At 41.6% G+C, this 13134-nt stretch overlaps 2 protein-coding genes across 5 annotated transcripts in view; one reads left to right on the top strand and one right to left on the bottom strand.

Moving 5' to 3' along the window:
• The window catches only part of LOC139561101 (arf-GAP with GTPase, ANK repeat and PH domain-containing protein 1-like), a 69081-nt gene extending 64663 nt beyond the window's left edge, over positions 1–4418 (top strand). For all 4 annotated transcript variants that reach the window (XM_071377993.1, XM_071377984.1, XM_071377975.1 and 1 more), the window contains one exon: positions 686–4418. In XM_071377993.1, coding sequence (XP_071234094.1) covers positions 686–922 — 237 coding nt within the window. In that variant the 3' untranslated portion in view covers positions 923–4418. The remainder of the gene's footprint in view (positions 1–685) is intronic.
• A 1009-nt stretch (positions 4419–5427) lies between these two features.
• On the bottom strand, positions 5428–10780 carry LOC139561534 (G-protein coupled receptor 182-like). The gene is made up of 2 exons (XM_071378735.1): positions 8802–10780; positions 5428–7585 (listed from the first exon to the last, which is right to left on the bottom strand). The coding sequence occupies exon 2, from the start codon at positions 7580–7582 to the stop codon at positions 6647–6649; it is 936 nt and encodes a 311-aa protein (XP_071234836.1). The 5' UTR covers positions 7583–7585; positions 8802–10780; the 3' UTR covers positions 5428–6646.
• Positions 10781–13134: the final 2354 nt, after the last annotated feature.

The following is a 13134-nucleotide window of genomic DNA, read 5'->3' as shown; positions in this document are numbered from 1 at the left end:
TACCCCGTAATGACAATCTACACACACTACCCCAAAAACCAAGCCTTGAGTTCGAAGGAATTGTCCGTAGAGCTCTGAGACAGGATTGTGTCGAGGCACAGATCTTGGTAAGGGTACCAAATGTCTGCAGCATTGAAGGTCCCTAAGAACACAGTGGCCTCCATCATTCTTAAATGGAAAAAGTTTGGAACCGCCAAGACTCTTCCTAGAACTGGCCGCCTGGCCAAACTGAGCAATCAGGGGTGAAAGGGTCCTTGAGTGCCCTAGCTAGAGCCCGGACTTGAATCTGATCGAACATCTCGAGAGACCGGAAAATAGCTGTGCAGCGACACTCCCCATCCAACCTGACAGAGCTTGAGAGGATCTGCAGAGAAGAATGGGAGAAACTCCCAAAATACAGATGTGCCTAGCTTGTAGCGTCATACCAAATATTTAGAAATATTTGCAAACCTTTCTAAAAACCTGTTTTTGCTTTGTCATTGTGGTGTATTGTATGTAGGTTGAGGATTTTTTTTAAATCCATTTTTGAACAGGGCTGTAACGTAACAAAATGTGGAAAAAGTCAAGGGGTCTAAATACTTTCCGAATGCACTGTACATGTCTTTTTTATCCACTACAAATTTCAGCTGAATCTTATTGCCCGCTCTCATTCTCCCTCCTCCCCCCTCTCTCTCCCTGGTTGCAGTATGGCAGTGATGTGAGGTGTCGGGACGCCCAGGGGCAGACGGCCCTCACGTTGGCGCGTTACGCTGGAAGTCAGGAGTGTGCTGACATCCTCCTGCAGTATGGCTGCCCCAACGAGCCGGCCCCCTCGGTTGCCACAACGCCCAGCCTCTCAGTCGCCACGACACCCAGCCTTTCGCGCAAGAGCAGCGCCGCCAGCCTCAGCCGCAGCAGCAGCTCCAGAAGAGCAGTGTCTTAATGTGACAGGGGTTAGAGCACACTGTGTGAAAGTGTAAGTGTGTATGTACGTGTAAAAGGGCGAGTACATGCAATATGTGTGTGTGTGTGTGTGTGTGTGTGTGTGTGAGAGAGAGGTTGTGTGGGTGTGACCATATGCATGCCAGGGTAGCTCTAGTTGAAGGGGGAGGCTGTGTCATCACAGTGTCCTCTAAAAGGAACCCATAAAGTCACACCAGGACGTAGTCCCAGACTAGAAGGACTGAATGAACAAGCAGCCAACACCATCACCACCCTTAGTGGTGCACGGGTCAGCTGTTTATTCACCCACACCGGCCCGCAATTGCTAAATAACCCATCCGCAATGTGATAAAGTGAAAATCTGAGGCCTGACCCTAACCCGCAAATATATAAAATGTTAAAAGCTATAAAAACTACCCAACATGTTTCTGATAACATTACAGTTCAGCTTGGATGCATATTTTATGTGGTTGAAATAGGCTACTATCAGCTTTTCTGATGCTGATAAAGATAGGAACTTTACAGACGGTCCCTAACCACACATTCATTCTCTCAAGATGCTGAAATAAATAAATAATATTTCTCCACTCCAGTCAAAATGTACATTTGGTGTATAATTTCACAAGTTAATATTATATTAGGCGGTTATAGACCTATATTAAGTGTGCATATTTCAGGATACTATTCCATTTAAAGGTCCAGTGCAGCATTTGTATCCGTATTTCAAATCATTTCTGGATAACAATTAAGTACTTTAGTGTGATTGTTTTCAATTAAAATGGTCAAAATGAAACAAAATTTACTTCTTAGCAAAGAGCAATTTTTCAATAAGAATTTAGCTAAGACTGTCTAGGAGTGGTTTGAGTGGGGGAGGTGAAAACAGAAAATGTGCTCTTATTGGCAGAGAGGTTTGGAACTCTCTTGTCTATTAACTAATTTACCACATGATGATGTCACCATGAAAGGCCAAAACTCCCTCCCACCAAAACAGGCTGAAACCTCAGGCTGTCTTTTCAAACAGCGCTTACACTAAAAGGGCAGTATCATAATTTTCTAAATTGTACAGTATTATTCCAACCTCATAGTGTGGAAATATATATACAACACAAATCATGTTTTTTGACTGTACTGGGCCTTTAACCCATCTGAACAGTAGCCTATAGTTCCCTTGATGTACCATTTTGAAGTCCTCCTCTTGTGACTGTCAAATTTGTATAGCGCCTCACAATCACACATAATAGTTGGCACTGCTATCATCCTCTTTTACCACTTCACCAAATCTTTCCCAAACATCAGGCTACTGTTCTGGCCCTTCTTCTATTTATTGTCAACTCTCCATTTTGCAGCTCGTCTCTTATTTAATTAAACTCCGACATTGTCCTTTTTGCCTCAGTGGATCGATGTTAACTTTTTCTGCTTAAGTTCGCAAAATCTTTTGACGATTGCTGTGTATTCAGAGAGTGTACAGTTAGGCCCTAAAGTTTAGGCTTAGGCTACACTCTAGCACCAGCTAAAAAAACTAAAAACTAAATGTAGCCTATAGATATGAATTGCACAAGAATTATACATTTATGGATTTTTTAAATGCATTGTTTATTCAACCCGCCTGCCCGCCATTCAGCCACACAATATTTAATTGCCCTAAACTGCAGGGACTGCAGGTTTTGAGTCAACCCACACATCACTAACCACAGTAAAGCCAGGAGGCAGAACTCCCTCTAACTTGGCTCTGTGTGTGTGCATGCATGTTTGAAAGAGAGGGACTGGTCTAGTCAGTGGGGTACCTTGTGTCCACTATGGCGCTGAGGATATATACTCTTCCAGGCTCACTTCACCACTGCTCTGTTGGACCTTTTTACCTGCCAAAAGGTGTGCTACTGCTTCACCAGTACCCCGTACCCTGAGCTGCACTAACACAGACTGACAGACAGGGATAATGTAATGCCAAGCTCTGGGGCCAAATTGATGGCCTGTCCTGTATACTGACTTGGGTTCATGCCCAATCACATCTCTCAAACCACAGGTACACAGGTACAGGTACCTCTCAAACCAGAGGTACAGAACTGCAATAATTGAATTACCAGTGTGAGACAATGGATGTGTCTTTCTCGCCCTTCTGTACCTCTGGATGCTTGAAGTCCCATGATAAGAATATAGTATGAAGACGGGAAGATGGTTTCCGCTCTCAACAGCGGAGAATGTCAGTTTAAAATTCATTATGAACATTTCTCCTGTGCTTTGATGGTTATGGTTGATGTGGAGCAGCTTAACTTAAAATGCAGCTAAATCTATAAAGATGCTTCAATATGATGATAAAAGGAGTATGAGGGGGCTCATTGAATCCTCTGAATAACATTGTACTTACTCATACAGAAACTTAACAGTGGAGTCAAGACCAACAGCAATGGACAGTGCTGGAACTATAATGACCACTTTTAAAGTATCACTGTAACACGGTCAGACAAAACGGTCAGTTAATGAACAATGCTCAGCTGAGATCAAATTCAAAAGAAATACTGTCCAACAGATATAGGATTTGTATTTTAAGAATTTAGGTCAAAATAATAATTGTATAGAAAGACATATGAAATTGACATCATTACTATACTTGTCATAGTTATCAATATTGAGAAGTACTTCATGGTCAAGAATTTTAATGTGTGTTCTGAAGTTTGTATGGTAGGTTATTGTTTAATACACACAGGGGTTACTCTTAGCTGTTCAGAGATACAAAACTGTGACAGATTTGGGGATTTATTTTATTTGGCAGTCCGCTATCTAGCTCCCTGAAGTCACTTTGAGATCCAAGATGGAGACTTGTAATGTGTGTGAATAATGCGTGTTTCAGAAATGAGAGAGAGAGACCCACCCACCCACTAGAGCAGTTGCTCTATGTCCTATTTTAGCTGAACAGTGTTACTGCCAGACACCATTGTATTGTGAAACAAATTAAATGCCTTCGAGTTTGATTGAATGTATTGCAAATATTGGGAATGTTTTGGTGCACTGCCACACCCACAAAAGAAAAAGGGGTTCAAAACCAAAACTCAAGACGTCATTCTCGATTATTATTCCAACTGTACAAAATTATTATTAGTAAGGGAAATGAATTGCCTTGTATTGAGAATGAAAAGTTTGCTAGTGGCCACATTAGACCATTATCATAACACCACAAGGACCATGTTGCTTTTATATTGGGACTTACCAAACTACTGCAGTATGATCATACCTCTTTTTTTATTTTTTATTACTGAAAATGAACATTTGTCTGTAAATTGTGTATGCTTCTCTTTTGTTTTGCAGTGTTTTTCTACTCCTGTATATGATTCATGGCTCATTCAAGTTAGCTGTCAATACAATTACTGTCAAACCTGTGGTTTTATTTATATATTTGGGAGTGTTTCATATTTCAATGTGCAACTTTTATCTGCTTAAAAAAAGTAAGGAAAGGGAAAACAGCATACAACAAAGCAACAATAAAAATGTTGTATTCTGGGTATTTTGTCGTTTGAATGAATTGACATGAAGGAATATATAAAGCTGAGGCATGGATCTGTCTCTACATGTATTGTTTTTTTGCTATGCAAGATTGTGTGTGTGTGGGGGGGGTGGTGGGGGGTGTAAATCAACAAGTGAACCTGAAACACTAATTTCCAGTGTCGGCCATGGGGAGGCAGACATGTAGATTGTGAGGCAGGAGAGATCATTCAAGAGTTCTGTAGTGTCGGCTCAGGCCAAGCCACAGAAACCTGCTAATTAATCCTGGTTTGCGTCCCAAATGACCCATCTCCCAATGTAGTGCACTACTTTTGACAGAGCCTATAGAGTACCACAGTGTTTGTCATAATACCCATAAAACCTACCGGTCAAACAAGGGAAGGGTTCCAATTGTTTTTCCACCATTCATTTTTCCCATAGGAGATTTTAGAAACTTAAAATAAGGGCTGTGTTTTGTGTAGGCTTACCTTGGCGTGATGTTTTGATAACCGTGTAAATCTTTCCAGGACAAGGTGCCTTGTCAATATATCCAACTGTATTTACCCCCCCAAAAAATGTATCTTAATGCTAATTAGCTGATAATGTGGCGATCAAAGAACTACAAATGCCATGATGATATGGACGAGACTGCCGAATCGAGACAAAGGTAAGAATCTCTGGATTAACAATCTGTTAGCTAAATGTAATGACAAATATTGGTTACATTTCTTTAAATTGACAATTCTGTGATCTGTATTGTGCAAGTTTTAAATTGACACAATACCTGTTAGCAAAGGTGTCAGAGATGGCTTGTGGGAATTTGTAGTCTTGTATAATATCTATTTTGATGCTAAACCTGACCTGTACCAAAACTATTGACAGTTAAGAGTCGTCATCTTTATTTTCTCGTGGTTGTGAGAAGAATGTGCATGACATTCATTTTGAGGTTAATAACTTGTTTGTTCATATGTGAAAACAAGAAGGCTGTGATTGAAAACCAACAAATTTCACAGAAAAGAAGACAATTGGTATTTTATATATCCACATCCTGAAGCTGGTTTATCACATATGTTCAGTAGCTTGTTCAACACAGTGTTATTGAACAGATTATAGCAGTAGGATAAGATATTACAACCAAACATGTAAAGGAAAAAAATTATGTATGAAAAAAGCATTGAGTGAAAGACTGTCAAAATAAGCTGTCAATTATTATTAATCTAACCAAACTTGACACATTTTGAATTAGTTACCACTTTCTTGATCTGTGCTTAAAACTATCTCTGCATTCCTCTACATCAGCGTTTATGGACATAGAACATGGAAGATATTCCCTTGCTGGAAATGTAATGCCACTGGGGGGCCCTTCATTAAGGCAACGAGAAACCTAAAATAAAGAAAAACAGGAAGTGTGTGGCAGAGGAAAAGGAAGCAACCGCTAGCTAGGGTGGAAGTTAGCCTAGCGGTTAGAGCGTTGGGACAGTAACAAAGGTTGCTTGTTTAAATACCAGAGCCGACAAGGTAAAAATCTACCGAGGTGCCCTTGAGCAAGGCACCTTTTGTTCCTTTTTTAAGGGGGTAGGTCAGCTTTAATATTGCAGCTAGATTGTGGCTTCCATCAATGTAATTGTCTGCATCATTTCCAATACTCCATATTTTTGGGGAAATACATATAAAATAGATGCATTTAAACAAATATATATATAGATAGTCCTTTATTATTTTCCCCTAACCCTACCTCCCCTAATTGGAATAAACGAATGGACAACAACATTTAGGCTTCTACTTCCAGCTTATACATACTGTACTATATACATTCTACAGACACAGTATATTTTACAATAGTTATCTTTTGTTTGTTTTATAGTCCCATCCTTCAGCTCCACTCTACCCCTCCCATAAGCAAGGAACGTAACCCTAATTTGCTCCAGGGGCGTCGTACTACTATGGCTGACCCTGTAAAACAACACAAATCACTGGCTCTTGTAATGCAAGGGTATTGGGTTCGATTCCTGGGACCACCCACATGTAAAATATGACTGAATAAAAGTGTCTGCTAAATGGCATATAATATTATTATTCTTATATTACTGCACATATCTGGTGTATGTGACAAAACATCAAGCAATAAAACATCCGATTGGCTGGTGCTGGCGTTACTCAACTCCTTTCCCTTCTCATTGGCCGCTGCCCTTCCATTACCCACACGGTTGCCGCGATTCTCGTGGCGAGCCAGGTCGGCGATGAGGTATCAGCGGAAACTTCTGCTGAGGAAGTTGTAGAGGATGGGGTTGGCCACACAGTGGAACAGTGACAGAGCCTTGACCACGACATAGGAGAAGTAGATTTTCTCCACCGTCTGGCAACTCAGCACCCTTGGGTTCAGCTCATCCACCACCAGCAACATTAAGACAATGTGTAAGGGCAGCCAGCACAGCACAAACACCAGGGAATACAGATGAACCAGCCACAGCTCCTTCCCCCGCCCCGCCCACTCGGGTCTGGCCCGCACCGCCCGCAGGGTCAGCAGGTTAAAGGTAACAATGATGGCTGCCGGGCCCAGGAACTGGAAGATAAGGTAGAGGAAGGTGTGGGCGGTGTTCCAGTCTATAAAGTTGTGCTCTGGGTAGCTGTAGCAGCCTGGCTCGTCCCACTCCAGCAGTGTCACATGGGCGTTCTCCAGCAGGCCCAGAACCACGGACAGGACCCAGAGGAACCCACAGAGAAGGCCTCTGAGCCTGGCCTGCTTGGGGCCCCAGGGTCGGGGCCCGGTGCGTACCACGGCCAGGTAGCGCTCCACCGTCATGTAGGCCAGGAAGAAGGAGCTGCTGTAGAAGTTGATGTCGTAGACGAGGTTGGTGAAGCGGCACAGGAGGTATCCCCACACCCACACGTACTCCATCATCGCCTCCAGCATAAAGAAGGGCACCATCACTGTCATCAGTAGGTCCGACACGCCCATGTTGAGTATGCAGAAGAGCACGCCGTTGCGGCTGCTGCGCCGGTGCCAGTTGACCCACACCACCAGGGCGTTGAGCGTGAGGCCAGCCATGAAGAACAGCAGGTAGAGCAGGAAGAGCACCACGCGCCTCGAGGTGTTGTCCAGGTCCACATGGCACTCATGGATGAACCAGGCAGAGTCTGTGTAGTTGTTGTCGTTTGAGGCGGAGGTGGGGTGCTCGTCCATGACCTGTAGGTGGACAACGGTAGTGTATCCAGATGAAAAAAACAGAAATACAGTGTCATAAGGATTTCTATGACAAACATCAGGGGTGACCACAACTACAGGATGTTACATTACCTATTGTGTGTGTTTTTTAGCCAAGTTCAAAACCCTACTGAGGACTTCATTACAAAAGCATGTTTGTGCTAGATTGCATTTCGGGACTCATCCCAAATTACATTCCCTTCCAAATACCCATTATCTATCCTGATTGCCTAGTCACTTTTACCCCGACCTACATGTACATATTACCTCAACTCCCTCGAACCCCTGCACATAGACTCGGTACCAGTACTCCTTGTATATAGCCTCATTCATGTTATATTGTTTTACTATTTTCTTAGCACGTCTTACTTTTTAACTGCATTGTTGGGAAAGGGCTTGTAAGTAAGCATTTCACAGTAAAGTCTGTTGTATTTGACGCATGTAACAATTTTATTTCTAAACCGTGTTTTCCTATATCTCATCCCGGAACTTTGGGTATGAGGCAGTTACAGACTGGACTGAATGCATGTGTTCCCCAGGGCGAGGATCAGAGGCAGTGTATAAAATATTAAAGGATCACAAGAGGCCTTGACTGTTACACATATCAAACAATCCTATGAAGAACATTACATCCAGATTAAGTCAGACCAGAGACTCGACTGATACAATGCTGCAAATCTGTGGTACTTCTAATCTATAGATATTGCTGTGGATATCATAGCTAAACTTAAGTTTAACAGCTAAGTAACAATGGCTGGATAATTACCAGACCATATGGAAAGAGCCTATATGAGAAATAAGTCATAAAAAGCTCTCTCTTACTACTACTGACTGAAGGAGGAAAGCTAAGTGTAAGTCCCAAATGGCACCCTATTCACTACATAGTTCACTACTTTTGTCCATAGCCTGGGCTCTCGTCAAAAGTAGTGCAATATCTTTTATATTTTTCTTTTATTTAACTAGGCAAGTCAGTTAAGAACAAATTCTTATTTTCAATGACGGCCTAGGAACAGTGGATAAACTGCCTTGTTCAGGGGCAGAACAGATTTTTGTCAGCTCGGGGATTCGATCTTGCAACCTTTCTGTTACTAGTCCAACACTCTAACCACTAGGCTACCTGCCGCCAGGGAATAGGGTGCCCTTTAGGAAGCAGCCTGAGAGATGAAAGTAAGAGAGGACTTCACATCAGGAGTCTTACCTTGAGCAGTGATGAGAGGACAAGATCAGGAGTGAGAGAGCAGAGTGGTGCACCTGTAGGATCAGCTGCAGCTGAGCGAGTTCAAAGTCCTGGCTGCACTGGCTATGTGTGTTCCTCAATGACCACTGTGCTGGTACAGACATGAGCCACACAGTTAAAGTCCTTCCCCACACCCACTTCCCCAGCCAACATCACCCAGCTAGAGGAGGACAGGATATCCTCGCTGGAGCGGGAGGAGAGGGGATGGAAGGGGTTTGGGGGACATTCTGGCAAGAGGATGAGCAGACCAACATAGTGGGGGAGATAAAAACGTGACAGATGAAAGAAGCCTCCAAAAAGAAAAAAATACAAGAATTGCACATAACTGAGCCATCCTGAGTTCATTATTATGATGTAACTAAAGGGGCTAAAATGATATCATTATTAAGACTTGAGACTACCAGGAAAGTTGTGAGCAAGAGCCAAAATCTATCATAGAAGGGTGAGGGTCAGAGGTCACTGAAGGTCAATGTCACCTCAATCAGGGAGGTCAGGGAACCAAAACAGATCCAACACACGTTACAACAGTTGCAAGTTTAGGCATGGAACATATGGAGTCCACGGTTTATTTTTCACCCCAGGATTAACAGTCCCTATCTGACATTGAGTGAGCCCTGAATAATTTCTAATGATCATGTCAACTCATAATAAACCATCCATAAACAACAATTATACAGTGCGCTCCAAAAGCATTGGGACAGTGACACAGCAGACAGTCAGCTTTAATTTGAGGGTATGTTCATCCATATCGGGTGAACCATTTAGAAATTACAGCACTTTTTGTACATAGTTCCCCCCCATTTTAGGGGACCAAAAGTATTGGGAAATTAATGGCAAATAATGTAGTGTCATTTTTATTGTAAATAAGAATATAATGTTTCTAAACACCTCCACATTAAATGTGGATGCTACCATGATTACGGATAGTCCTGAATGAATCGTGAATAATAAGTGAGAAAGTTACAGATGCACAAATATCATCCCCCCCCCCAATGCTAACCTCCCCTATTGTAATGGTGAGAGGTTAGCATGTCTTGGTGGTATGATATTTGTGCATCTAACTTTGCATCTAACTATTTGTGCATCTAACTCACTCATCATTAGTCACAATTCATTCAGGACTATACGTAATCATGGTAGCATCCACATTAATGTAGAAGTGTTTAGAAACATGATATTCTTATTTACAATAAAAGTGACTCCAAAATGACAATACTTTATTTACCATTAATTTCTATTGGGCACAAAATAATCTGAAACACAACCAAAACAAACATCCAACAAGTTTGTAAAATCACAAGCTTGATATAATCATTGCGTGCTAGGAATATGGGACCAAACTTCTGACTACTTTAATACACATAAGTGAATTTGTCCCAATACTTTTAGTCCACTAAAATGAAGGGACTATGTACAAAAAGTGCTGTAATTTCTAAATGGTTCACCCGATATGGATGAAAATACCCTCATTAAAGCTGACAGTCTGCACTTTAACCTCATAGTCAATATATCATTTCAAATCCAAAGTGCTGGAGTACAGAGCCAAAACAAAATGTGTCACTGTCCCAATACCTTAGGAGCTCACTGTATATATAAACATGAATCATTTGGCCCTTAAGCATTGTCATTAAATAAGTCCTCAGTTACATAAATCATTTACACTTAAACTCATCCATGCAACTACTACGAATGATTGTCAATCACAATCTACAAAGTTGTACTGTTCATCTGTCATCACTTAATACATGCCTGCTTGCTGCTACTCTGTGTTTGTCAATAAAGGCAAGTAGTAGGTCGCAGGGACATTGAGCAGCCAGGTCACGATCAGCTTATCAAGACACTGGCGAGTGGTGACGTGTGTGCTTCAGTGCCGTTTTAGTTTTTCTAATTTCTCACTATCTATTACCAGTGTGTGCATCTGTCTGGCCATGTTTCATAGGGAATTGTTACAAAACAGGTCATGGGGGGGGGGGGGGGGGGGACACAAGATGCTCATGAATAGGTTTTGGAATGTTGACAATTTGAGATATCTCTCAATTCTGACAAGTTGCTCTGATCGTCACAATTCTAATTTTGCCCCAAAGAGTGGCAGACTCGAGTGATATCAAACACATCAGCAAGTGGCCATTCCATAAAGAGCTTAGAGTTATTTTAACATAGGCGACGTATAGTCTTATGTAACCAAGTCTGAGGCACTGCGTAATGGGCAGGTCTGTCTCACTGTCTGGAGGATCTGACTGCTATGATTGAATAGAGCGCAATCAGCACAGCTGCTTCTCTCGTGTCAGTTGGCACTGTGCCAGTGGGCATGATCCTAATCCATACCCAACTCTTCAGTAAGTCATGACACACTCACTTACAAAGCACAGCTTTGGACGAGACGGACTTTGTAGTCAATTCTTACACTGGAATTTATGTTTCCGACTCTTATCGATGCCACAAAATCAGAAGTTGGTTCTAAGGGGAAGTTGACCTTTAGCAGTGCTTTCAGAAGAGAACTGTGCTGAGAGGGCAGAATCAGGGGTTGAGGAGATACTTAGCGTTTTCAAAGACTGTCACCCTAACCAAGACTGCAACTGAGTTTTAGAAAATAATGGATGAAGCATCTTGAAATTCTACAGAGTCATTACTGGTGTCTGCGTCAGGAAAGACAGTGCTATGGAGGTTTTACATCCACAAACCAATTTATCCAGTACATAGTAGCTACAGTATGTCTCGCCCAACATCACAAGATACTCTAAGACTGCTCATCTTACTATTATTCCACAGCTACATTAGGCTATTTCAGATCCTGCCATACCCAGTTCAAATACTGCTGCCCTCTATTGTTGTCTTCTATAACCCCTGAAATAATGTTGCCACCTAAACATCTATAACAATTAAATTGTGTCAGTTTTACAGAGTACATTCTGTAGTTTCAAAACAGCATTTTATTTTCAGTTTAAACTGACAGCAACCGTAAAGAGTATACAGATTTTTTTCAAGCACAAGTTTCTGCTGCAACTTCATTTTTTAAATTACAATAAAGCTTGCACAATGATAGACACCAGTTCTTGTTTCTTGTAAAATATGCTGAGTATATCATGTATATGTATAATTGTCATTCTCTGTTTAACTGATTGAACAGGCTTTATTTGTACTTATATTTGTATATTGGTTTTAATATAGGCCTTTCGGGTTTCCAACCTCACCTGCAACCCATTTTGACCAGTTTATCTGTACGGTTTTGTCTTTCACTTGTTTTCTTTGGTGCGAATGAATTAAATTAAAACAGTGCTTGTTAGAAAGTAACAAAGTTAGTTCTCATCCCATATCTCTCTCAGGTCAAACAGACGCAGAGGATATTTATCTTGGATTTGTTTCAATCTCTTTCTTAGAAAAAAGCGCCGCACCTTTTCAAACCCCTGTGTACCTCTCGGTGTTCACTCAGCAATTCCCTTTGTTCCCCATACCTACTTATTTTGTTGATCTTCCCTAGTGCAACAGGAAAACGTGTCAGCAGATTTATGATATACAAGGTGAGGACAATAAAATCTGTGACCTCTGACCCTAGGCCTGCTGTTCTGAGGAGAATGTTAAAGGAAATACCCCCCTCTAAAGGATGTTACACTGAAGGACTAAAAACCATGAAGGCGTTTGTGTGATGTCTGTCAAAGCACACAAAAACAATGTACATGTAATGGAAAGTGTTTGTGAGACAGACAACCTTAGTTCAAGCCCAGTCGAGAGGCAAGTTGAGCGAGAAAGCAAAGCTGCTAAGGAAGCACTAGGACGCTGGTTACATGCACACACAAATACACAATGAAATCATTCTAGGAAGCTTGAGAGGGGAGGCGTATCTGGGGAAAGGACATGGTGAGCCAGTTTGACTCTCTGTCCAGCTTTTATGGCTCAATGTGTGTATTCCATCCATTTAGTGGTGCCTCCCCATTCAACACTATGCGTGGGTGGTTAATGCTTTGGGTAGGAAATGTCTGTCCATCCTTATTATCCCTGTAGTAAATCAGACTGTTACACTGTTAATCAGATTGCACTGTGATTGCCTGCCGTGTGGGATTTGGTGGTTTACTGGAAGGCATTAACATGTTAATGACATCCCTATCGGATGTTCAAGACCATTATATTCCTCTACACAGAATATTGTCCAGTGTTACCTAGTGTTTATTTTTCAGTATAACATTTCTATTGTTGACTCCGGAGTAAAATCAATTTTGTAAATATGAAATTAACACTCAGTGGTGTAAAATAACCCCAGTGTTGGTGTTAATAACCAGTGTTAAGTGTGAGTGTGTCA

The sequence above is a fragment of the Salvelinus alpinus genome, chromosome 2, assembly GCF_045679555.1.
Source record: "Salvelinus alpinus chromosome 2, SLU_Salpinus.1, whole genome shotgun sequence".
In the NCBI taxonomy this organism is placed as follows: domain Eukaryota; kingdom Metazoa; phylum Chordata; class Actinopteri; order Salmoniformes; family Salmonidae; genus Salvelinus; species Salvelinus alpinus.
Note: the sequence above shows the minus strand (reverse complement) of the source record. Positions and strands in the feature narration are given on the sequence as shown.

Bases quoted from the DNA above. Each gene is read 5' to 3' on its own strand.
- LOC139561534 (XM_071378735.1), bottom strand. From the start codon at position 7,582: ATGGACGAGCACCCCACCTCCGCCTCAAACGACAACAACTACACAGAC.